The sequence below is a fragment of the Onthophagus taurus genome, chromosome 11 (assembly GCF_036711975.1).
Source record: "Onthophagus taurus isolate NC chromosome 11, IU_Otau_3.0, whole genome shotgun sequence".
Classification (NCBI taxonomy): Eukaryota; Metazoa; Arthropoda; class Insecta; order Coleoptera; family Scarabaeidae; genus Onthophagus; species Onthophagus taurus.
Genome location: NC_091976.1, coordinates 19,459,676 through 19,486,499, shown reverse-complemented (window position 1 = coordinate 19,486,499; position 26,824 = coordinate 19,459,676). Strand labels below are relative to the sequence as shown.

The following is a 26,824-nucleotide window of genomic DNA, read 5'->3' as shown; positions in this document are numbered from 1 at the left end:
TTGTTGATTAAGTTTATTTATTAAGATGTTGTAATTAAAAAATGAAGATGTAAATTATTATTTCACTTGTATCAAATTAAATTTATTGAAATAAGAAATTATCAATTACAAAACAAAGATTTCTATTCATTTCGTTGAACTTTAACATTTTTAACTAATAATAAATCGTCTAATATCGCCTAAATATTATAGTTTGATCCATAATAAGCTTTAAGGTCAAACGTTTTCCATTGATATTGACGTTATGGGCGCGATGTAAAAACGGGCGACCAACCTCGTGGTTCGTAGTCTATTTTAGAATAATTAGCGCACACTATAGCCTCGCTTTCCTGTTTTGTGGGGCACCAGGAACATTACCAGATCATCGCTCAGACGTACGTGCGGTTGGCCCCCATCAAAAACCTCAATAACTTTTCTCAAACAACGTCGTCAATACGATAAAACCGCGACGTCTCTCAAATAAAACTCAATCGCGAACTAAAATCTCTCATAAAGATTATTAATTGTAATCCTTGAAAGATTAAATTTTAAGTGAATTTGTGATTTGTTGAGTGCTGTATCTTATTTTGGTGTTTTTTTTTAATAAAATTGTTTGAAATTCTTTAAGGTGAGTTTTAAGAAAATAAGAATAAAATAGTTTACATTATTTTCTTATCTATATAGATACACTAATTAAATTGAAATTAAGGTGAAAGTTTTCTTGGAATTTATCCAAACAAATAGATATTTTTTGTAACAAATTCAATTAGAAGCTTATTTTAAGAAAATCGTATCTCGTTAGTGATACAATTAAATTGTTAACAAGATCATGTTTTTTTTTTATTTTAATTTAATTGGAATTTAGAAAACATTTCTTTTTTTCTATTAAAATTTGTATTTATTGCTAGGGAAGAAAACTGAAAGCTCGAGGTTGTTGTTGTATAATAAAAAGGAAAGTCGTTCCGTTGGCAAATTGTGTACCTTTCTTTTTCGGGCATCCAACAAAAAGGAGTTCAAGGTACGTTCGTTGTTTGCCGATTCGCTAAATTATGACACGCTTTCATGAATTTAAAAGTACTTACAACAAAAAGGATTATACCGGGCGATCTTAAGTTATGTCTAAATTAATGATAGTCATTTTAGTCGAAATCGAGAAAATATTCCAATAAACATTCAACGACATTTTTAGAATATGTGGATATTAAAAAAAAGATTATGAGAAATATTTAAATTTCGGTGTCGAATATCATGAATTCACCAAAACAAGTAAATATGCGCAAGTTATATCAAGATGTCTCGCCTTCGCCTATGCTAAAAGCGTTAATCTAAATATTGGGTGTCGAATTCGCCCGTACATGGTCATCTATTTTGGTGAATCTCAGTCGAGGAAATTTACATTATCTTTTTAGATTTATTTTCGATTTAGACAACATAACAGACTATGTTGTCTAAATCTGGTTGAAAAATTCTTACATCGAGCTTACAATTTCAAAAGAGTCTTCTATTAGGGCAACTAACTTTTTTTTTGATTAAATTGTATTATGTGTTGGTTATTCAATTAATATTATCATGAGTCTTTATTTCAACTACATTTGCAAAGCTGTATTGGTCGCTTTTGCATATTATTCTATATACAGGATGTCTCAGCGAGACCGGTCATTAGACGTTTCTGGGGTTCTGGCGAAGATAAAAGTTTGAGAATTCAGACTTAAGTATTATCAATTACAATCTCTTCGACTAAAATATTTTCAGATTTCTTGCACTTCCGTTTACACCGGAAGTCGCCACCTACTTAATTTTTTTAAATGGAACACTCTGTATATTTTTACATATTTGGATTTGTCTGTTTTCATGGTTTATAAATAACTTTACTTTTTGTAATTTGATTCGGCCGTTTTCGAGTTATTCGAATTTTTCTAGAAAAATCTGCTCCAGCAGACATTTGTTCAAAAAATCAGAGAACACTCAATTTTTGGGATATCAATTTAGGATTCAGAATATGCTTAAACAACATGATGGAGTATGTTTTGGTGTCGAGAACGGCTGTCTAGAACGTTTGGTCACTTTACTATGGCACGTTAACTTTTCAAAATTTGGAAGTACCATAACTTCATTTTTTTAAATGGCACCCCCCATATTTTATTACTTTGTCGTCTTCGGCGTCTCATTCTACATCTTTTATATCCCATATGTCCCATACCTAATATTAATAGTTTGGGAGATAATTATGGTTTTTTGAAAAATGCACACATATCATATGGATATTTAGCCTAGTGTGCCATGAAAAACAAGCCTTCTCAATGAGTTCTTGTCAAAGACTCACTTATTTACCTCACTTGATGCATGTGAGCAATAATTATCTGTTATGTCCCTTAATATTAGTACTGAAAAGAGTTAAAATCGATAACAATAACGAAAGTACTATTTACACAAATCTAGAAATTCTTAATTTATTTTGTATGCATAAAAAGCGCGACAAAGTTCGTAGTATGATTCCTAGATCTTCTTTGGCAGCTCGAATTGAGGTGTTGGGAGTGGGCTCGAAATAAGCCAAGGCATTCACCTCTTCCGTTGCATTATCTACTACATTTTTTGGTCAGTTTAACACGTGATTAATTCGTCCAAAATGCAAAAAATTTGCTTCTATTCTTCTAAATTTATCTTTTGTCATCGGAGGTAAATGCGGATAATTTTCATTAAACATTCTGCAAGTTCTACTAAGAACTTTGTCGCACTTTTCGTGCACAAAAAATAAATTATGGATTTCTTTATTTGTATAAACATTATTTACGTTATTAATATCCATTTTATCTGGTTTCAGACTCACAAGCATCAAACAACGTAAATCAGACTTTGACGTTTGTCAATAAGTCATTAAACATTTGTTTTCATGGCACACTGGGTTAATATCGATATGATATGTGACCATTTTTCAAAAAACCCTAATTATTTCTCAAACTATTAATGTTAGGCATAGGACATATGGACTATAAAAGATGTAAAATGAGACGCCGAAGACGACTAAGTAATAAAATATGGGGGGTGCCATTTAAAAAAATGAAGTTATGATAGTTCCAAATTTCGAAAAGTTAACGTGTCATAGTAAAGTGACCAAACGATTTAGACAGCCGTTCTTGGCACCAAAACATACTCCATCATGTTGTTTAAGCATGTCCTGAATCCTAAATTGATATCTCAAAAATCGAGTGTTCTATGATTTTTTGAACAAATGTCCGCTGGAGCAGATTTTTCTAGAAAAAATCGAATAACTCGAGAACGGCCGAATCAAATTGCAAAAAGTAAAGTTATTTATAAACCTTCAAAACAGACAAATCCAAATATGTAAAAATATACAGGGTGTTCCATTTAAAAAAATAAAGTAGGTGGCGACTTCCGGTATAACCGGAAGTGCTAGAAATCTGAAAATATTTTAGACGAAGAGAACGTAATTGATAATACTTAGGTCTGAATTCTCAATTTTTTATTTTGGCCAGAACCACAGAAACGTCTAATGACCGGTCTCGCTGAGACACCCTGTATACAGGATGTATCTGAATTACTTTGTCAAACTTCATCAACGTGATGAAAGGAACAAAACTGTAAAAAAGGTTCTTATAAACATGTGCTAAAACTGCTTTATTAAGAAGTTATGCGCGAACTTAAAAGTTAATACAAGCTAATTGGCTTCAATCATTTATGTTAGTTAATCAAGTTCGTTGCTGTCGATTTAGCCATTACCTTCTTATTTCTTAACAATTAGTTGTTAGAAAAAAAACAGTGTTTAATTTTAAAACTAGATATGAATTTTACTATAGAAGAAATGACAGATATACATTTCATGTATAGGCGAGCAATTTGTAATAGTAATTTGGTTCGACGGCTTTATGCCGAAACTATTTCGAATCGAAGATGTCCAGCTAAAGGGACTTTTGGGACAATTCATCAACATCTTCGTGAAACAGGATATTTTAAACGGAATGCATCAGATTGTGGGTTTGCAAGAATCACCAGAACAGCGGCGTTCGAAGAAGATGTACTTAATAGAATTACGGAGAATTCTAAAACCAGGTAGGTGTTTCGCATACTGCAGTAGTGTAGTATGGAGAGTCTTAATGAAACCGATTTGTGATCAAAATTGTTATTTTGTAACCGATTTATTGCAGTGTATCATTCCGAACTTCCAATCCGTTGTCCTTTTTACGGAAAAAGCAAATTTTACTAGAGATGCAACTATGAATTTTCATAATGACCTTCAATGGGCTGCAGAACATCCTCACGCGATTGACAATGACGACATTAACAAACTTTTTCATGTAACATCTGCACTGGCATTGTTGACCATTCAAAAAGACCAATGTTTTCTCAAATTAAACGGAAATAATTACAGAAATTTTTTGGAAAATGATCTATCTACTTTATTTGATGAAGTTCCGTTGGAAACACACCGTGACTTATGGTTCATCCATGATGGTGCTCTACCACATTTCATTTTTGTTGCTAAGGAGTACTTAAATAATACGTTTCCCAATCGTTGGATTGGCAGAGGTGGCACAGTTGGGTGGTCACCATGTTCTCTTAAAACAACTTGATCAGTCATAGTTTTTGTGTAAGCCGGGATATCCCCGGAATTCTTGAGCGAATTTGACAATAGTTCGACGATGCCAAGCCTGCATTGCTGATGAATGAAGACATTTGAGCACAAGCTCTAACGTCTAATCATAGCAAAATCCGATAAATAAGCGATGTGAAATTTGTTCTTGTTGCTTTAGTCAAAATTGTTACTGATTAATTACAATTATAGAATTCGTGCTTAACTTTTTAAGGAAGCATTATTACACATATGTTTATAAGAATTGTTTTGCAGTTTTATAATCTATTATCCTTGTTTATAGATATATACTGGTGTCTCGTATCTTCCGCATCAGAGCATTATACGGTTGTAAGATACATTATTCTGAAGCGACCTTTCAAATAAAATTTTTCCGAAATGTTTATAATAACCGCATAGCGATTCACTTCAATAGCGGAAAAAGTATCAAATCACAGTAAACACGGGGAATCCCAAGTCAGACGGCAGTACAGTGAATTACAAATCACGAATTTATTCATGAAACAAAATGGATAAGTTCTAAATAGGCATAAAAAAACAATAAGCATTAAAATTCAAAAATGGTGTAAAAAACTTGGTCTTATTTTATTCATCAACAAAAGTGAAATGTTTGATGTAAAATTTGCTATTTTATTCTAAATATAAAGTATATTTCAGAAATTTTCTCACACATGAACAAGAATATTAATTTCTAGACAAAAGGAATTTGCTCCTTCCGTTCCTTTCTAGTTGGGTTTTCAATGGGAACATATCTATTAGGTAAAAATGTTTAAAAAATATACAAGTATGATTTATTTGTACCTATCCGACATTAAAAGTGTTCAAATTCTTAATATATTCGTTTGACTTTGTTGTCTTCTCTTTTAGTAATTTCTAATATTTTTGTGGGTGCCAATACTGAAATCGCAAAAAACTGTAGTTTGCTAAAAATGCTTTTATTTATCAAGATCCCGTTACACTTTTTTGAATTGTTGCAACAATTATGTAAACTTAATCAAAATAAGACATTATTTTGTAATGCCATATTCATAATGTTCCAAAAAATGACACATCTAGTAATTGGGTTCTATGCGATATGTGAGGAGGTATCAAAAACATAGGAATGTGATTTTACAACAGAAATGATAAATCGGTAAAGAAATGTGACTTTCATGGCTGTCGAGCACTAAAAAATGCTCTGGATGATTCAGTTTCATCTATATTGAAAATGCAAGTAGACTGAACTTATATTCCAGGATATCTTCTACAAAATCCTGCAAACTAGTATTCACCAACTATTCTAGTTATTTAACTATAAGCAGACAGTGTTTCATGTGCAATTTCAAAACTTTTTACATAAAAATGAACCAAATGAAAGTTGTTCTGTGCGAAGGGGGAAACCATATGACGATAACATTTTTTGACCTTGACCTGAATTTTTGAAATGGCACCCTATGTTTTTGATTGCAAAATCTGAATCTATGGATAAAAGTAAAATAATTAATGTTTAAATATTTCAATACATTTATTAACCCTTCTACTAAAACTTTCTTTACATATTAAAATGTTTTCTTGGATACTATTTCTGCATTCATTTCTTATCCGCTCTTTCATGTTTTCTGGCGTAGTTGGTACTTCGCGATAAATATTATCCTTAAGGACGCCCCACAAAAAAAAATCAAGAGGTGTTAAATCAGGTGATCTGGCAGGCCAGGAAATTCCAATCCATCGCCCAGCATAATCCCGATCTAAAGCTTCACGTGCAATATGTGAAAAATGTGCTGGACACCTATCATTTTACAGCCACATATTTTGACTTTCTTCAATGCTCAAATCTACATGTAACGTTGGTAAGACGTCATCTAAAAAATTCCGGAACTTCTTCCCATTTAGCATACCATCAATAAAGTATGGACCGATCAATTTATCACCAATTATGCCACACCAAACATAAACCGACCAAGGTCGTTGATGTTCTACTTCACGCAACCATCTCGGATTTTCAACGCTCCAATAGTGCATGTTATGTCTATTGACTTGTCTTTTGTTTGAAAAGTAGACTCATCCGAGAATAGCACGTTACTAAAGAAATTGACGTCCAACCGCATTCGTTCTTATATCCATTGACAAAATATTAATCGATTTTCAAAATCACCTCCATAAAGCTGTTGATGCAATGAAATGTGGTATGGGTGATACTTGTTGCGCTTTAATATTCTTAACATGCTGGTCTTCGGTATTCCGGCGTCAATTGCAAGTCGTCGAGTGCTAATTTGAGGATTTACCTCAAAAATTTCCTTTTCGTATGTAGTTACAGTTGCTCATCGAGTTCTTTTTCTTGTTTCCACATTACCAGTGTCAGTGAAATCATTCACAACTCTGTAAAAGGTACTTCTCGAAGGCGTATTTCGATCAGGAAAACGTTCTCGATACAAAGCTATACTATCAGCAACTTTTCTGACACTTCCTCCATAAATAAAAATCATTTCGACTTTTTCTGCCACTCTTAGAGTATCCATGATTTAATGACTTAGTTTAAACACTTTACCTTAATGTAAAACGATGGAATTAATTCAGAATTTGTTGCCAAGCAGTTTTTATGCAAATTTTGTTTTAAATATTGTTTGAAAGCGATATTCTGAAAATGACATAAGCAGTTCCACAAACTCTTGTTTTTTATGCGTTATTCTATTATCAAATTGACAAAGGCGGAGACCTCTTTCCAAAGGTATATCCGACGAGCCAGGTCACCCGATGTACCTCTTCTGGATTTTTTTGTTGAGCATTCTAAAATAGTATTCTAAGAATTATGAACTAAAGACAATGTATCGAAGCGGGTAGGAAAATGTTTAAAAATTCATAAATCTTATTTGTTCTTGCTAAATTATAAACGTTAGTTAATTGTTTCTGAAGAAGTTTCAATTTTTTTCAAAAGATGTTTTGCCGTTGTACTGGCAAATCCACACAGTAAAATTTATTTATTTATTTTTTTTAATTACGTTACTTTTATCCACAGATACACATTTTACAATGAAATATATAGGGTGCCATCCTGTATATAGAATTACTACCTAAGTTTCTAAAAACTGATGAACCCCACTGCTATTACTTAATTATAATGAACCAAATATTATCAAATATTATCGTAGCATTCAGTACCGTCATAACAGAACTTGAATCTTTTTATTAGCACTGAAAAATTAACGTGTGGCCAAATGTTTACCATCAGTTTAAAAAAATAGAAGTTCATGGAATCTTAAGTAGAAGATCAAGAAATTGTTCCGACCATATCTAAAAAATCAAAGCCCCTCAAGTTAGAGATCGATAACTTCGCAACCAATCAATGATAATAATTGCGGTAAAGTTTGTTCTAATCACTGAAATTTCTATACTATAACATATGTGAATTTGCAAATCCGACTGGTGTGTGTTCCAGACTGGACGTCGCGCCTTAATTTCTTTATGTAGTTAAAATTCTTCAACCACGAGATTTCCTCGAAAGAAGCGAAGCGAGCGACGTTGCCAAATCGTTGGGTTCCCTTCTTAGAGATGGCGGAATTTAAACCAAGGTCAGAAAATACGGTTCCTCAAATATCAAAGGAACCGACATCAATGTCCTTTTTGGTTATTCTGTGACTTAAGTATAGCCATCCTGTTGTTCCAACTTTGAATATGCTCTCAGGGTCCAACCACAGATTTCGGACTGCCTAGGGTAGTACCTTTATTAATTCGAGAACTTTTACTTCACGTTTACACGTTACTTCAGTCGTTTCGTCAAGATATAAACATAGATAGAAGGCAATCTTGCATCTGCCCTCGTAGTTAAGAAAAGTTGCAATCTGGAGCCATCACACTGATACTATCATGGGCTATCAGGTTTCTGTAACATAATACAATTAATCCCAAACCCTTGTCATTTCTTTTTCGTTTGTTAAAACAGGTATACCATAAGTCCATCATCTTCTAACTCAGAATTTTCTAGGTTTATGAGAAATGGGGGAGTATATTAAACTAACTAGTTTAATTGTATTATGTTGATAGTGATAAGTAGGAAGTAATTATTATGAAGCTAAAATTAGATAAACTTGCTAATTAAAAGATAAATCACCTTTTTACAAAAGATGCTAATAAAAAAATCCAAACTTCACCAAATTGTTATAGATTTATATTATAACATATTCCTTAGTAATTAATAACTTTTTCTGTTTTGAGAAAAACTTAATTTCTAATAAAAATGTTAACTCATTCTTATTTATATATTCTTTTAAATAAGTCTATATTATTATAGAATTTTCAACGAATTTGAAAACAAAAACAAGTAAACTATAATTTCTAATATCAAGGTTCTTTCCCGAATGATGATTAAATGTTTATTATAGAATACCTAAGTAAGAACACGAGATCACGAGAAGTTTTAGTGAACAAAGGATGAGTTTTTCGTTGGAAATGGTTCTTTATTTAGAAAAGATTTTGAATCATCGCTTTTCGGTTGAACAAAAACAAGGAAGATAAAGCTTTATAACAACAAAAAGAAGGAAATTCTTTATCATACCAAATATAAAAGAAAATAAAAAAAGTTAAAAAAAGAAGCCATGTTTTTGGTTTCTTGGAACTCTTCAAATAAACTCTTCTTCGTCCTGAAAATTGTTTACGGCTTTTAGGATTTCCCGCGCACCGCTGCGCCACTCTCTGCGGATCTCTCTTTCTCTCTCGATTTTAAATTTAGCCAGAAGTTCCCAAAGGTTCACAGTCAAACACACAGTAGCCGGATCGCGTCGAGACTTTAAACGTCGATTTTTCCCTACGATTTTCCTTCGGTCAGGTCGTGACCCGAAAAACCGAGCATTTTAGTTTAGTTTTTTTCGAACAATTTTCATTATTATTACTTAAATTTTTTTAATATCATCAAAATAATGCCATCGTGCGCTTCTATTCAAGGTGAGTTTTATGGTGCGGCGATTTTGTATAGAATATTCTTTTTGAAAATGCCATCGAAAACCGCGGTTATTTCTGTCTTCGTGCTTGTTTTGCAATAATGCGCGTTCCCTTTTTTCTACAACGATGAATTTAGGACGGAGAAAAAAGAATCTAATCCAGGAAATACGTAATATAAACTATAAACATTAAACAATAATTTTTTATACGGATTTTTTTGTTGGTAAGAATTTTTTCGAATCGTTAGAAATAAATCAATTCAGAGGCAAAGTTTAAAAAAATTAGTTAAGAATAAATAAAAAACAAGTTGTGGATGTTGTTGTTTTCGATTTTTAACACTTACTGTTGTTTATTTGTAATTTAAAACCTTGCCCATAATGATTTTATTTCTTATTTCGTCGAATCGTATGCCAGAAAAATATTTATCCAAAACAATCCAACTCAAAGAGTATTTTTTGTGTATATACGTTTCTGTCTTTTTAAATTGAAAGCTATCATATATGCTATCATAATGTTAACACATTTATTTTTACTAAATATGAAGCCACAACATATTGACAAATTTTATGTTTTTGAAGAAAACAATTATAGTAAGATGGTACTGACACTTTCAAGAATTTGTTGTACCTTTTCCAAAATATTTTTACAGATGAAAATGTTTTGCCTTTCAAGAGAATTATCATTTCAGCGATATATCACCTCAGAAAAATATGTGAAGAAGTTTTTTTATTATTATTATCCTTGATTTTACGATCTGTATTGGATGAAGTATGAAATAAAAGGAAGTCGAGGCAAATATTGGAGTATCTTGATAATGATAGAAACGGACATCGTTTGTTCCATTTCACTTCTATATGGTATCCTTTTTGACAAAATTAACTATTGTAATACGGTGAACGTAATAGATATTTTATGCCATCAATTAAAAAGAAATAACCAGGTGGTGTTGGGTTTCTGCATAACGAGAGCAACAAAAAGCCAAGTCCAAAATTCCGAAAATACGATAACTTATGCTCTAGAAGATAGAATGGGACTCTAGACATACAAGAGCTCATGCTGCCAACAAATTGGCACATACTAATAGAAAAGAATAGAAGTTTTGATATAAAATCAATAAGTCACATACTATCAACAAGTTAGCAGACTCTAGAATGCAAAATAGAAGTGTAAAAGTACAATAGATTATGCTGAAAAAAGATTAACCAACTCTAAAGTACAGAATAACAAATCTCAAAATGTGGTAATTAATACTGTAGAAGTTAGAATGCTATTCGAAATATACAAGAACTCATACTTCAAACTAGTTGGCAGATTCAAGAAGCCAAAATTCAAGTATAAAAACCCAATAGCTAATTCTGCCAACAAATTGGTACAGACTAACAGAAAAAATAGAAGCTTTGATATAGAATAACTAATGCTATCTTAAGTTAGGAGACTCTAGAATGTAAAATGGAAGTGTAAAAGTACAGTACCTCATGCTGATAAGAAGTTGGCACACTCTAAAATGCAGGATAAGAGTCTCAGAATGTTGTAACTAATGCTTTAGTCTCTAGTAGAAGACAGTAAGGGTCATGATGGATAAATAAGCAGCATTGGCGGCAAAGCTTCGCATGCTATGTGAAGCACTTTTCAAATGATATGCATTAACTTGGAAGCTATATGTGATAATTTTGAGCTACCTCAAGAAATTCACAATTTTCTGCGAGAAGAAGATTTTGAAAGCTTTTTCTGAAACTTAGAGAAGGTTGCAGCTTGTATTAATAGGTTAAAGTGCTCCTACAAAGTTGTTATTTTACATGATTTTCAGTTTTTCGTCTATGAGGAAACTCCTTTTTTATCCGGATAAAACATAATTCTCGAAAAATAAACAAGGGGAATCCCTTGATTTCTGAGATATTGTTTGTGAAAGCACGCTACGTCATCAATAAAAAAAATCACATCTTTTAATTCATTCAATTTTAGTTTAGAGGAAAAAATAGCTATATGCGAATTTAATATGAATGACTTTTTAACGACCATTTTTGCGAAAGTATCTGGTGTTTATAAAGAGTAAAAAGTACAATTTTTTAGCCAAATTACAATAGAACATTCAAAGCTATTTCCGGAACGGCTTGATAAATATAAAAATAAATACGGAATTCAACAACTGCCAACGACACGCGACAAATTAGCAAGTGATGATGCAGCAGTTTGGCCATTATTTATGCCGAAATATAATCGATTAAATGCAGCTCTGGATGAAATTTACAATGTACACGTAAATTAACTTTTTGGAAATTAGTTGCCATAAAACAGTTACTCACCAAAACTTAACATTTGTTCTAGGAAGAAATACAAAGTAGAACTAGAGCCTTAATAAAAGGACGGTTTAAAAAAATTACGCTTTACATGGTGTGTATGTTTTTGAAACGAAAATTTTGGGTACCCACTAATTTACTTTTTGATATTTGTTTATTGATATCATTAATTTATAAGAAAAGAAAACGTACAAACGTTAAGATAGAACATTACAAAATTATTGTCAAGGTCAAGAAACGTAATGTAATCGTTCAGAAGATTGGAATTTATGGATGTATTGGACAACGGTTCATCTTAAAGCAAAAACTATTCAGAGAATAACTAATTGCAAAATATGATATGATATTCCATGCAGTGCATGGAATAGCAGAAACAAATTCCGTGCTTCAATCATGTTTAAAAACTCAAACTAGATGTTAGAAAAGTTATTGAGTGTTTACTGCAAAAATTGGAGAAAATATTTACTTTCTGGAAAAAAAAATTCTATGTAATTTTAAAATCATCTAATATCCAGGTTTATTTCAAAGTCTAACACTTGAAGAAGTAAAATCTTAACGGTTAACTAAATTGAACAATAATAAAATAACTTAGGCTCGTATTCTGGAATGTTGTAAAACTTAACGGTTTAGATCTTGAGTTCTTTTAACATATCAAGTTTGTAAATGCAGAATACACAACAGATTGATTAAGAATTGAGAAATTCGCCCAAGAATTTGATGATATTGTCAATTTTGACTCTTTCAAGAATTGTTCCTCAGAGTTTTGAAATTATAAATCAAAAGCTTGAGTACTTAATGCACTGGGGTGCACATGAGGTTATGGTTGATTTCTGAAAGATAGAAAGGACAGGATGAATTTTAAACTTGAGTTTCCCTAAAAAGTCATATGTATGATGCTAGAAATCTCAGCAACAAGTGTTTATTAATGTGATGTATTTCTTCTATTATAGTTGGTCCTGGAATCATTTCATCAGAGACTTTGTTGTAAAAGAAACAACCTTTGCTCAAAAACCGTTAATTAAACAGTTAACAAATATAAGTTCGTATAAAATCCAGTTCTTGGAATATGAGTATGAAAATTTCCCAAAGTGTTAATAAAAGTGTCGTCTTTCCAATGAACCAACCCGTTTTGAAAAATAACTTTTAGTTTTTGAGAAAACAGTATTTGAAGTTTTGATAAAATATTCGATGTTGAAATTTTCATCGATAATTTTCAAAATCCGCTATAAAATTAATTGCTTGAAGGATCCTTGTGGAAATATCACCAATTATTAATTAAAGTATCCTCTTTTTAATGCAACAAGCCGTTTTGAAAAATCACTTTCAGTTCTTGAGAAATAAATTTTTGAAATGATCGATAATTTTTTCGAATTATGCAATTTTCACCGATTAAGTTTTAAAAATTCGTATAAAATCCAGTTCTTGGAATATGAGTATGAAAATTTCCCAAAGTGTTAATAAAAGTGTCGTCTATCCAATGAACCAACCCGTTTTGAAAAATTACTTTTAGTTTTTGAGAAAACAGTATTTGAAGTTTTGATAAAACTTTGGATGATAAAATGAGTAAAATTCATTTCTTGAAGGATCCTTGTGAAAATATCGCCAATTATTAATTAAAGTATCCTCTTTTCAGAGTTGTTTCGTTAGTTAAATCAGCACCCAAAAAGTTCATTTTGTATCTTGGATCCAAATAAGTGGCTATATCTTATCAGCTTTCTTATTAATTTCATTTTTATTCAAATATCGCAACAATGTGTCAATATAAGGTATCACTTCAGAAATGCACCAGAAATTATATCTGTTGCATCACTAGTATTCATAAATAACCCTTCATACACATCATATACATGCATCGATGTAAGGAAATATTCGAAAATATGAGAATTAGAAGAATTCGTAATTTCACAAGTTACTAAAGGAAGAAACATGGTATTCCGTGCATGATATAGAAAAACTTTTAAAACAAAAGTTGTAGCAAATTTTACCATTTACATATTGCTCTCTAACACTTTTGCTCTCAGATGTATCAATATATAGACACATTCAAAAATATGAAAAAAGAATCTACCATGAGTGAATAAAAAGTGTTCCTATGAGTTGTAGAAATTATGCTTGAGATCTAGAATTTCCAACTTTGCAGTTCACGTAGACTTAAGAGTTCGAAACAGCAACGGCTGATATTTCGTTCCATCTCATCTAAAATGTAAAAGCATCACCTCTTTAATATTGATCAAGTAATTACCGTTTCATTGAGTTCAATTTACAACTCAAAATTAATAATGAGTTCACTGAATTCAATTTGAATTCATGTCATATAATTTTTGTTTGCTTTATTATATTATAATTAATGACGATAATTAATGATTATAATTTAACAGACGTAATTAAACGTCTATAGTACCTATCAAAGAGTAAGTAGTACATTTTGAGTTTATATTTTTGATTATGTATCTCAATTGTATTTTTGTTGTGTTTTGGTTTAAATAAAGTTGAAAAGTTGAGTTGCGTGCTATAACAGAATACCATATTATGTAATTATAGCGTTAAATTTTAGTTTCAAGAAATATCTTTAATGATATATAATGATTCCAAAATAACTTTCAATCTCATTCCTTTTATTGGCCCAAGAAAAAGTTTCAATTCAAAACAAGAATAAACCGCCTCAATCTAAATCGTAAAATTGTCAATAAATCTGAATTTAGAACCAACAAACTTTTCTTCAACGTTTTTATAAACCAGATGCTTGATGTCGCTTTAGTGACATTTTGGTCTCAACACAACTACGATACAAGTTGTAAAGTTCACCTAATCGACTCGGGAATGTTTACACCCAAGCTGCCAAATAAAATATGGATCGTGTGCATAGTTCTATAACACCAAATTATTTTTTTTACATCACCTTAAAGTTATTTTTTAAGAGAATTCTCGGCTAAACTTTAAAAATAAATCAAAAAATCGTTTTGTTTCAGGCATGGATTCAGTGTATCCAGAACCGATGTCTCGTCTTCATAGAAGAGTAGTTCCTAAGAAAAGAAGAGGAACATCAACGAGATATAGAACACAACCGGTTACATTTTCGGAAATTCAAGTAATAATAAATTTATTTTTTGGTATATTTTGTTTTAATTAACTAATTTATTTTGTAGGAAGTAGATGAAGATAATTTAGAAGAAACATCAACTGCACAAACATCGTCAACCTCAAGAACTGATTTAAGTGATTTAAACAGCAAATTTGAAGAATTTAAAAGGGCGAGAGATATAGCGTTAAGTAAAATAGACCAGGATTCTATGGATGTGAATAAAAATCCTGTTCCTTTGACGACTTCAAGATCTATGGGGAGGTTGCCTTCGAGGCCATCCCTTTAAACGCATCAATTTTTATTTAATATAAATAATATAATTTTTTGTTTTCTGTTTATTTTTTTTAACGTAATTGTTGTATCGTGAAAGTGATTACGAAATAATCACTAAATTTATTATTAAATAAAAAAAGTGTACGTAAAGCATATTTTTATATATGAATAAATCTGTACAAATACCTGAAAAAAAGCAATAAAGATTTAAATCAAAATGTATTTTCCTATTTTGTAATTTAATTAATGTAAAACGAATTTTGTAGTTGTTTTTAGACTGTGAGAATTGTATTATAAATTTTATTGGAGTAGATGAAATAAAAAAAATCTTGTCTACTTTTAATTTGTTGCATAAATATTTTTGGATTTTCCTTCGAAAAACTTGCATTTTTAATACACGTATGTTAGTCCACGTGGCTTTGAAATAGGCGATTTACAAAATACCCCAAAGCGTTTGACGTCACGAAGTTATTGGAGTATTTATAGATTTCGCAAAACGGCGAACCGTGTTTATCAAATATGTTAATTTGGCGGTCATATTTTCAATTAAAAGCTCAATTTTAAAGAGATTAAAAATGAATTAGGAATTAAAACGAAAATCGTGTTTAGGTAGAAGATTATTTAATATCATATTTTTCAAAACATGTATCGGGGCGTAAATTAACATCCCATTTTTTTTTTCAATTTAATATATAAATAACATCTTTCTTTTCTTATGTATACACATCTCTTTTGTCTTAAATATTTTCTTACACAACTCTTTTTGTTTCGTATAAATTATCTTACTTACATTAGGAGAAATAAAACGTTTTCTTATTTTAAACGAAATTAAAGAGGTAAGAACAAAAAGAAATAAAAACATTGCCTATAAATTAAAAAAAAAACTATTAATAGATAAAAAGGACTTAAGGCTATTAATATCACGCATCCGAAATTGATCGGAATCAGTATGTACAAATGCAATAAATATATTATACAAAATTATTAAAATATAAAGGGGGTAAAAATTCTTTTTTAAAATGTATTTTTTATAATAACAATACAAAATAATTTATTTCTTTTTTTTGTTTAAATAGATTTGAGGTTGGTTTCGTCAACGAGGATTTTTTTTATTATTTTTTCTTTGTTTTATACAAGACTTTTACAAGTACGATAATTTTTATGGGAACATTTAATTTTTGTAATTTAACATTTAGTTTTTTTCTTTTTTTTTGGACTTAACATTACATACAAAAAATGCTTTAACGCACAAGAATCATGCATTTATAAATATAGGGTGTGTGTATCAAAAGTATATAATGCCCAAATTGAATATATACAAGGTTTAGTTCCAAATCATTTTCTCGTATTTGTTAACTAACTCAAAAGAATCCAAATCTTTATTCAAACTGGGTTCAAAATGTTTTGGCAAACAACAATTTAAATTTTTATGCAAACAGATTTTAAAATTTTCTGCAAAGGGGTTTCCAAATTGGATCTTGAATTTCTCTCTAATTTTATATTTGGATTATCATTTAGTTGTTTTTTAAACTGGAACTTAAATGTTTTCTGCAATAAGACACTTCCATAATTTGTGCAAACTGCGTTTCAAACTAAAATCTGAATCTCTTTGCATTTAGACTCTTGAGTAACTAATTCCCAGTGGAACTTAAATCTTTATGCAATTAAATTATTCAATTATTTTCAATCAAACATTGAAACTCACTGCAAACTGATTTTCAAGCTGAGATATAAACCTTTATGTATTTAGGTGTATGAGGTTTTCTGAGTAACATTTCATATTGGTTTTCTAACCTTTTTCCAAAATAGAATTTAAATCTAATTTTAATCAAACATTGATACTTTTTGCAAAATAAGATTAAGCTTGGATACGAATCTCTATAGTTCATTTTTTTTCTATAATACCTCTCAAATTGTTGTAAAGTTGGCAAAATTAATAGGGGGTTTGTTTTATCATGTTTTGAAGTAAATATGTCACATTGACGTTTGAGCTTTCGTTATTCAAAAAGAAAAGGTGCATAAAAAGTGTTGTGGGGTGTTTATTTGCCATTTACTTACCTAGAAAAGGTATTTTATTCTATTTAATTACTTTGTAGCACGTTTTTACAACAAATATGTACTTCGTCAAAATCGTATTTACCTAAAAATTTATTAGTATTTTAACCTCAACTAAATAGTTACTGAAAATGTTACTAAAAACCATGAAAACAACATAAATTTTATAAGGGTCCTAGATAATACCAACAGAAACCCTAAATAATTTACATTGACAAGTATTATAGAAAAAAAACGAACTATATGTAATTAGGTATTTGAATTAAAACTTAATCATCTTAGTCAAATTGACTTCCAAATTTATTTGCGAGACAAAAGATAGATATCTTTGTATTCAGATATTGCATCTTTCTGTAAGCTAACATTAAACTGAAACCTTTAGGAATCTCTAAGAAATTAGGTACTTGAATCCTCTAAACAGCTTTTCAATTCATAGAATTCGTATTGGCATTTCAACGTAAATTACGGGTTTCTGGCATTGAAATAACTCACAATGGTGCACAATTATACAGCAACAATTAAGGGATAATACTAAGTTGCAATAAAAGTCGATTTTTTAAGTAATCACCATATGCCGATTTGCAACTTTTGTAGCCGAAAGGAAAGAGAAAATCGTAATACCACTTTTTGACACAATAACAAAGCAAAAAAGTTTAGTTTAAAAATAATATTATCTCCATATGGGCAAAAAGTGGAGTTACGACAGTTTACCTCTCAGCTAGAGATTTGAGAGTAGGCTATAACATGCATTTGTCGTGGTTGCAATGACTTAGCTAATCAGTGTTTTTGTGAATTTATTGTGAAAATGAGTGCAACTCAATACCAATCAGGAAAAATAGTGAAAAGTGGTAAAAGCAATGTGTTTAAAAGAGGTATAATATCAAAAAAAGAGGTATCAAAGGCCGCAAAGTTCAAAATCGTAATCTAGAGCAGTCAGTTGAGAACGTTGAAACGTCGACAAAAAAAAATGAAGCTATTAGAAGATAGTTATGACACTAATTATGATAGTACTTTTGACTACAACAGCTTGTCAACAGTTTTCACAACTTTATCTGACGTATTAGTGTACATACATATAGATATAAATAGTATAGATACATAAATAACTGTCCAAAAATTCTGTCCAAACGAATAGTGTTGGCGATGCGTTTATTAGACATTGGTATAAACGGAATAAAAAATTCATGAATCTCTTGTGTTTGACAACAGTTATTCAAGTTATCAACACTATTCGCGAGGTATCTGAAACTATTTGTTTTTCTTTTTCGATGAAAAATGCTGCCCGGCAAGAAAGAGAAAAGATTGCTGATAGTGGTGAAAACAATGGAATCACCGTCTCAGGCCGAGATTTTTCGGGATTGTTTTGTCGATAGCATGGTACACAGGAAACTTGATGAAAAACTTGATGTTGTGGTGAAAAGTAAATTTTATAAGACATGATTGACATGGAAAAGTAAGGACGATACAGGTGAGTACATTGAATGGAAAAAATCTCATGAAACAGTGAGCAAGGTGAATTACGAGAGCTCGGCGGGAATGCTTTTTCGTGCAAATGAAAAAAATGGTGTTACTTATATTAATTATATGAGTGACAGAAATTTGGTGACGAAAATCCAAATGTACATCAAAAAGAGTGCATCGATTAATTAAATTAACAAATTGATTGATGAAGTTATAATTTATTATGGACTGGCCATACGTAGACACTGCCACTCTATTGTGAGTATGAAAACAGCAAACCATCAAATTTCGACCAATGAGAAATCTCAACATCACTGAAGCCCTAAGGGTCCAAGATCGTAGTGTGCTTGGTAATTACGAAAAACAGTTATAGGAGATGAAATTAATCAAGAACATGGTCCAGCAATGTTAAGCGATGTTTTTGAGGGTATCAAAGCTATTTACAAAGAGTTGAACAGCGATGAGTTGCTTAGGTGGGTTTACTCAAAACTCCAATAAAAGTTGTAACGCAATGATCAATCGCTAGAAAAACTACTTAACGAGCATCTCTTGCCTCTTTAGTCAGGGAGCGTTTAGATCGCTTTAGGCAGTGGATACTTATGTAGTGGCAAAAGTATCCTTGATATTTCCGTGAGCCTTGCAGTAATTTATTTCAACTTCATTAGTTGATAGTATAAGTTCATGGTATAACAATTGGATTTAATTGTTATAACTTTTGCTCCGAAGCAGATACCACATGCATCGCCCGCCTTGACTATAGAGGCAAGAGATGCTCGTAAAGTAGCTGTCGAGAAACGATCAGGAACAGAAGGATGTTAATGTCGAAGTCAACTATATATTTGGATCTTTTAAGGCGTTTTCCTTAAAATAACGTTTTTCCAGACAAGTGATTAACTACCGTGTTCAATTTTCAACCGATCAATTCCAAATTTTATCAAATATAACGTTTTTATGACCAATTTTCAATTTTCAATATTTTTTTTTCTTCATATTAATACCATTTGTGTAGGGAGTATGCACAAGGGGCCCACTGGGGCCTAAGTGCGCGTAAAAATTACGCACCTCTATACATACATACATACCATTTGTGTAAATATTAATATTTCTTAAAAATCCTACGTACTTCACTACGTTTAGACATCCTCCTATCAAAATCATTTTGGGTTTTTTCTTCTAGATGCAAAAATGCGCCCAAGAAGATCAACAGTTTCCATTCGTCAACAATTGCAAAGCCGTTTAAATTTACAACCTCAATTAATTCCAAATTCCAATCCTTTAACAACTTGGAAACCTCAATTCAATATATTCTATTCGAAGCTGTCTAATAACAGTTTCTAGATAAGAACTCACCAAATCATTATTTTAAAGTGTTTCCAAGTGAATTTCTTCTAGCTAAGTAATTTACTTCTTAGACTTCTTTTGAATGTTAGTGATGTGTTAGCAGTACGACTATCCCAACCCTATACAACTTGATTAATGTGTCAAGAACGTTCAAAAGGCAACGATGATGGCAATCTTTGGGTTCTTGGGTTCAACTGGGTTCTTTATTTATTGCACATTCAACCAAAATTAAAAAAGGATACGATATCTTTAGTTTTGGAGAAAATAAAATACATAAAACATAACTGGGTTATGAGTCCACCCGAATTTCGTACAATTTTTCTTAGGTCAGCAATGTAATTATGTAAATCATATATGTTTTATAAATTAAAAGCTATTGATGAAGACTTTTGAGTAGTCTTAATGTGATAAGTGCTTTATTGTATCAAAAGACCGTATGATTTTATTTCGTTTGGATGTTAAATTAGGGCTAACCAAGCAATATGCAAAAGCTCTTCGGCTCAAATTTTATCAATACCACTTACCCTCAAGATATTGATCAATTAATGTTGCAATATAACAATTTGGAAGCAACATGTTTTTCCAAAATTTTATGTGGTTTAATGGAAAAACAAAGAAATCAATGATAACAAGGTAGATTGAATGCAAATATCATAGTTGATTAAAGCTGGAGCATTCAAAGTAGTATTCCTAATGCTAGAAAGTTTAGTCAAATTTGAAATTCATGAAGCAAATACTTTTAGAATAATGTGTATAACGTAATGCAACAAAAACACTATTTACCAGTGTTCTCATTGATTTGCTTCAAAGAAAAAAACATCCCTATAAAATATAAGTGGTTGTAATTTATTTATACGACGAGGCTATTTAAAAGAGAAAAAGCAAACGAGATTGTTAGGTAATGTTTAAGGTAAGCTCAAGAGAGCTATTAATGATACTTACGACCTTTACCATAAGTCGCAATGTTTTTAACCTCATAACCCGAAAAGAAAATAAACCAAAATAAATAATATAAACTGTTTGATTAATTCTGGAATAACTCAAGTTTGCTTAAAGTTAAAAATCACATAAAAGTATTCATAACTATGTAAATTGGGTACCTAGTTGTTTACATTATTATTAGTTTGAAAACTGTTGTTTAGTCGATACCTTTAACAGCACGGTGAATTTATTTTTGTTGAGGAACTTGTTAAAAACTTTTATTTCAATCATTAAAAGTAACATTTTAAAACTTTAATCAATATTTAGGATTTTTAATTGTTATTCGTAATCATTTGATTTTTAGTAGTATTTGTTTGGGTAAAACATTTCATTATTACGTTCTACAGCGGGATAAATTCCATGGAATTAATTTGGGTTGTTAAGATTTCAGTGCAATCTTAAATTAATTCTAAAGGAATTCCATGCAATTTGCCGCATAGTTTTAGTAGATTCCATAAACTTATGTACTTAAAATGCACGAGATTAATGGAATAATACTGAAAGCAAATGAATAACAAAATTGCTCATTTCAACTTAGAATTTAACACAGAATTGGGACTTTTAAAATTTCAACTTGGTATATCATACCTTTGAAACACACAGTGTTAACTTATTTTTTATCCCAAAAATGTAAAAAGCTGTCTTAACATCAAACATTTTTCTTTTTACATTTACACAAATATTGTATACAAATTTCTTTGTATTCAAATAAGAATAAATAAATAAATAAATTACAATTTTACCTTTTAATTTATTCCTCATCGACAAAAACCTATCCTCATAAAAATACCTGGTTTTTCTTTAACCTTTTTTATAATCTTTTTCTTTAATTTTTTTTTTAATTTTCCCATTCTTCCATTACTCACCACCCAATTCATACACTCTCAAAAAAATATTATTATTATTATCTTACAGCTCCATCCATATCTTTGGACGGTCCTGCATCGGATTGACTAGAATTACCGCTTGCATCTTGCGCCGGTTCTGGAGGATGTAACGTCACTATTGACTGTCTTCTCGTCGGAGTAACCGGTTGTGCATGCAAAATAGCATACAAAGGGCCCTGGATGTCCTTAGATGGACTCACTAGAATACTGGGTTCATCCTCCAACTGCATACTATTTTCGGCAGCGGAAGGAATCGTCGTTAAAAACCTAACAGTTAATCTTCCGGGTGATCCGGGAGGTTCTGACTCATCCTGTATGGCACACTGTCTTGTTAGCCTCGGTTTGTTTCGTAATCTTGGGACGTCGCTCGAAGCACTCGATCTGGATACTCTCCAAGTGCTTGTGGAAGCTGTCGTCGCAGAACCAGAGGAATCATTTCTGGAACTTGATAAATTTGAGTCTTGGGAAGTTTTCCTTGTGACTAACCAAGAAGATGCCCTTCGTTTTGGATCGAGAAGTCTTAAAGGGATTCCACAATGATGATTGTGCCGCCAGGAATCCGACCTCGAAGAGCTAAAATTTTCGCTTGATGAAACTGAAGAAGCTCTTTTATGTTGTTTTTGTTGAATCTCAGCTATTTGATAAGTGTATTGGTCATTTCTAGTTCGGTGCCGTTTCGGCTTTTTAATACACAACATCCACCTAGCTTTAGCTATTACCCAATCTTTCGTTCTAGTTTTTCTGTCAGGTCTTGTTTGAACTTGAACTTGATCCCCCAATAATTTCGCGTTACAAGTACAAGTTGGAGCATGATGATTTTGATTTTCCCTTGACGATCTATCCGCTAAACTGTTTGTGTTTGCAGGAGTTTGACGATTACTAAAATTCGAGCTATGTCGGCATCTTCCAATTCCTCGAGTTACACGACTTTCCTCGATTGCTTTACAAATCATGACGCAATCTTTTTTAAATTGTTTTGTTAAAATCGCGTATAGAAACGGGTTACAACAAGAATTTAAGGGTAAAACGAAAACGGTGAATACTTTAGCTTGTTCTAAAGTTATTAATTGCAACCCAAAAGCGGCCGTTAACGAAAAAAATGCGATCGGGGACCAACATAAAAAATCAGTAAACACTAACAATGCCATTCTTTTCGCAATCCTCGAATCGTTTGTATTCCACGCTTGAGACCCCCGAATCGCACAATACATTTTTAAATAACATCCCATTAAAATTAAGAAAGCTACACCGTTTATAAACATTAAGAAAACAACGTAAGTTAAACTAACCGCGTCTTTCGTTTCAAACGGCAAACACACAGCGAATTTTCTATAATCGGAAACACTAAAAAGAGGTAAAGTTGCCATTACTATCGAAAAAGACCAACCGAAAATCATTATATAACTAGCGTGCTTTAACGAAAGGCGTTTATTTAAGTGCATAGCGTGAGTTATCGCGTAATTTCGTTCTAGAGTGATGACGGCTAATGTGAAGACGGATAACTCGGAACTGAGGACTCCTAAGAATCCCGCTAATTGGCAACCAACAGACATTTGCCAAGGAATAGCGTACATTCGGAATTCACCGAGAGTTGAAGCATCAATAACAGCTAAAAAACCTAAAAAGAATTTTTTTTTGTAATTAAAAAAGAATGAGATAAATACCAACCTAAATATAATCCCATACAAAAATCCGCTGCAGCAAGATTACAAACAAGAAATCTGGGAACATCCATTTTACTTCTGGAAAATATTAACACAAAAACAACAGTTCCATTTCCTAACATAGCACATAGAAAAACGATCCAAACTCCACATCGAAGTGTCCACCAATCGAAAAGATCCTGACACGGAAGAAACGGCCCCGGTGAAGGTAAACATTGTATCCTACCGGATGTGACTTCAGTTTCTGTTAGTTTAGCTTGTTCCTCTTCTGAGTACTCGTCCACCCATGTACCGAAAGTATCCGGATATGTTACATCAGTTCCCATTCGATTCCACCAGTTTTTAAAGTCAGATCCTAATTTTTGCGAAACATTATCTATAAAAACAAACAAGATTATCGATTCAAAAAAGATAATAATAATAATTAATAACCGACCATAAAACGGAAATATATTTGTGGAAGAGTTCCATAAGCTGAGATCGATATCGTGTCTCTTTGGAAAAATAACGACATCTTTTACTTCTGGGGCTGGACTCGATAAGACTAGAGGAAGAAAAGCGCAGCAATGATAAGCATACGCTAAAACTAACGTTTGTATCTTAGGAAACGCTTCCGGTTTTGGAAAAACCTTTAAATTTGGGTTATTAAAAGTTTTAATATGAAGAAGATTCTCCAATCCGCCGTAAGGAAGATCCGGAAAAATGTTGTTTCCTAAATTTCTGTAAAAAAAAATCAATCTAGTAATCGAAAAGCTCGTCTTATATTAAAGATTGATGAACACTTACAAATCCTGGACGTTCGGAATCGACGTGAAGGCGTCTGGATGGATCCGCACGACCTTGTTACTCTCCAAATCCCTGCGCAGACAAACCGCAAAATGACAGGAGGTAATCCTTTCCGCGTCCAAAAACAATCCGGCAAGTTTTACCCATCAATTTCGAGATAACCCAATACCGGAGGGGACGGGACGCGCACACAGCACCGAAGTGCCGCCAGTTAACGGTACTTACAGCGTTTGCAACATAGTCAGTCCGTAGAAGGCGTCCTGCGGAATCAATTCGATCTCGTTGTTCGAGAGGAGAAGGTCGTGCATCTGGGACATTCCGCGAAACGGACGGCCCTCCAACGAGCCGATCCTGTTACTCGCCAAATCTCTGTCGACAAATAACTGGCTTAGCGGATACCCCAAATTACATTTATCGTTTCAATACAATCTACCATTATATTTTACCACCAAACTTTTATCGACCATTAAAACTTTTTATCGTTTTTAAGTCAATTTGGAACCATCAGAAAATATTACTTTTTTTACTTTTTCATTATAATATTGATGTTACTCCATGCACATGGAGTTTTTAAGCCGAACTAGAAGTCAACAGGATGTAACCCAGGGTGATCAATATGGCAATACAGGATATCACGTGACACATATTAGTTAGATATGTTGAACGACCCTGTTGAGAAATTTCGATTACTCAATTTGTTTGTGTTGCGTCATCTACATAATAAACAAAGCATTTATTGACATTATAGACACATATTATAGTAACTTAGCGAACTGTGTAAATCACATGACAAAGAGATCTAATTAATAGTCTATTTAGGAAGAAGGATGAGACATAATTTCCACCAGAATGAACATGAACATGATTGGCTGGATCGTAGATCGTTTTACAGGAGAAATTTATTCGTTCATATCAACGTAACTCAGACGTTCACAAGGATTTGCACGCAAGATTCGTTTGGAAATAGATTTCAGGCATGTTCTCAAGTTTGAGTTTATAGTTTGTACATGTAGAATCAGTATTGCTGTATTGCGAGATCTGATGAAATTTTATCTGATCACTAATTAAAATTATTCTATTCAATTCAATTATTCTATTCAATTTTATGATCACAATCAATTTTATTTGCGTTGGCAGAATAACTTGTATGATATTCGCTAGAAGGAGAGTATCAGAGGTCGTTAGAGATAAAATTAGATGCCATCAGATTTCCAAGAAATGATGTCTGAAGACGAAGAAGTTGAGGAAGATGAATCAAGAAAAAAAAATAGTTTTAATAAATTGCGTAGTGCGTGATGAGGAGGTTATAAATGAAAAAAAAAGTTAAATGATGAAAAAATAGGCAATTCAGATATTCAACAATGTGATAAAGCTGTAAGTTCTAAAAATTAATCAGTTAATTGGAAAAAAAACTTTATCTATCCAGAAGAGTACCTACCTAAACAAAACTTTTTGACAAGTTTGCCAAGGGTTGTCAAAACAAATTGTGACATAAATAAAATCAAGTTTGACGTAAACTTAATCAACTGACTTAACAGTAATCAAGCCAACTATTGGTGTATAATGGTGCAGAAACCCACAAAGGTGGAAGATGAATTTCCGAAAGTGTTGGGGTTGTCTTAATCTTAATTTCGATGTTGCAGAACCAAGTATGGCATGTTACATGTTATACTTAGTTGACTGGACAATTACTGATATAGTTTGATAAAATTAGTCAGAAATCGCTACCCATTTGTGTTAAGTTTTGCTGCTCCATTTTAATAAAACCAATCAAATAGCAGATAGTGAAGGGCAATACAAAATTAAGATGCCGTAATGGAAGCGGTCTCTTAACATGTTTAAACCAAAACCTCAGTCTTAACAGTGATGAAATAACAAAAAAACTGACTTAAAAGCTTACATCTCTGGAATATATATCTTAAAATATAAGACTAAAATTATATCTTATCAGTCTGCAAAGTTATGTATTACGTAAGTTTGTAGGTATTAACGTCTGGTGTTGTTAGAAGTAAAACTAAAACTGAAAACAATCGAATTATGCCGTGCATCTACTAAAACAGTGTCACAACATTGCATCAGAACCGTAAAAAGCACATTAATATACGCATGGTCTAACCTGAAAGATTCTCGCTATAGTTTTGTTTCAAGTTACGCAACTATGTACAACCTGGCATTTATCTAGAATTATTTATTTTACTTAATAGTTACTAATGACACCAAAAGCAGCTTTTTGAAATTGTATTTTTCAGAAAATTCCTGAAAAGGTTTTATTCCGAGAAACTATTTCAAGTGAATTGCAGAGACGAACACGATAAATTTACAGGAAGCAGGAAAGAATTACTAAACTGCATCTCAGACAAGGTTAGCTAATCTAACATATTATCGTAGGCATGTTTACGAGAAGTAGACTGATAGACTCATAGAATTTAAGAGTGTTCACGAAATTAACTGAACGTGACGTATCAGGAAAGGTAGCGCATATCCTAGAATGATCG

General features: G+C 31.9%; 2 protein-coding genes across 4 annotated transcripts in view; one reads left to right on the top strand and one right to left on the bottom strand.

Annotated features, from left to right (window-relative positions):
* The first annotated feature begins 327 nt into the window (after positions 1-327).
* LOC111424251 (uncharacterized) lies at positions 328-15,376 on the top strand. 2 transcript variants are annotated; one of them, XM_023057739.2, is made up of 3 exons: positions 328-607; positions 14,769-14,887; positions 14,946-15,376. In XM_023057739.2, exons 2-3 carry the CDS (start codon positions 14,771-14,773, stop codon positions 15,165-15,167), a joined length of 339 nt encoding a protein of 112 aa, XP_022913507.1. In that variant the 5' UTR covers positions 328-607; positions 14,769-14,770; the 3' UTR covers positions 15,168-15,376. The 2 variants fall into 2 exon arrangements, with proteins under 2 accessions (XP_022913507.1, XP_022913506.1); XM_023057738.2 differs by lacking the exon at positions 328-607 and adding an exon at positions 9,318-9,505.
* A 382-nt stretch (positions 15,377-15,758) lies between these two features.
* Positions 15,759-26,824, bottom strand: part of LOC111424244 (G-protein coupled receptor rickets) — a 121,798-nt gene continuing 110,732 nt past the window's right edge. For both annotated transcript variants that reach the window (XM_023057728.2, XM_023057729.2), the window contains 5 exons: positions 24,555-24,698; positions 24,330-24,401; positions 23,980-24,263; positions 23,548-23,919; positions 15,759-23,497 (listed from right to left, as the gene is read on the bottom strand). In XM_023057728.2, coding sequence (XP_022913496.1) covers positions 21,897-23,497; positions 23,548-23,919; positions 23,980-24,263; positions 24,330-24,401; positions 24,555-24,698 — 2,473 coding nt within the window. In that variant the 3' untranslated portion in view covers positions 15,759-21,896. The remainder of the gene's footprint in view (positions 23,498-23,547; positions 23,920-23,979; positions 24,264-24,329; positions 24,402-24,554; positions 24,699-26,824) is intronic.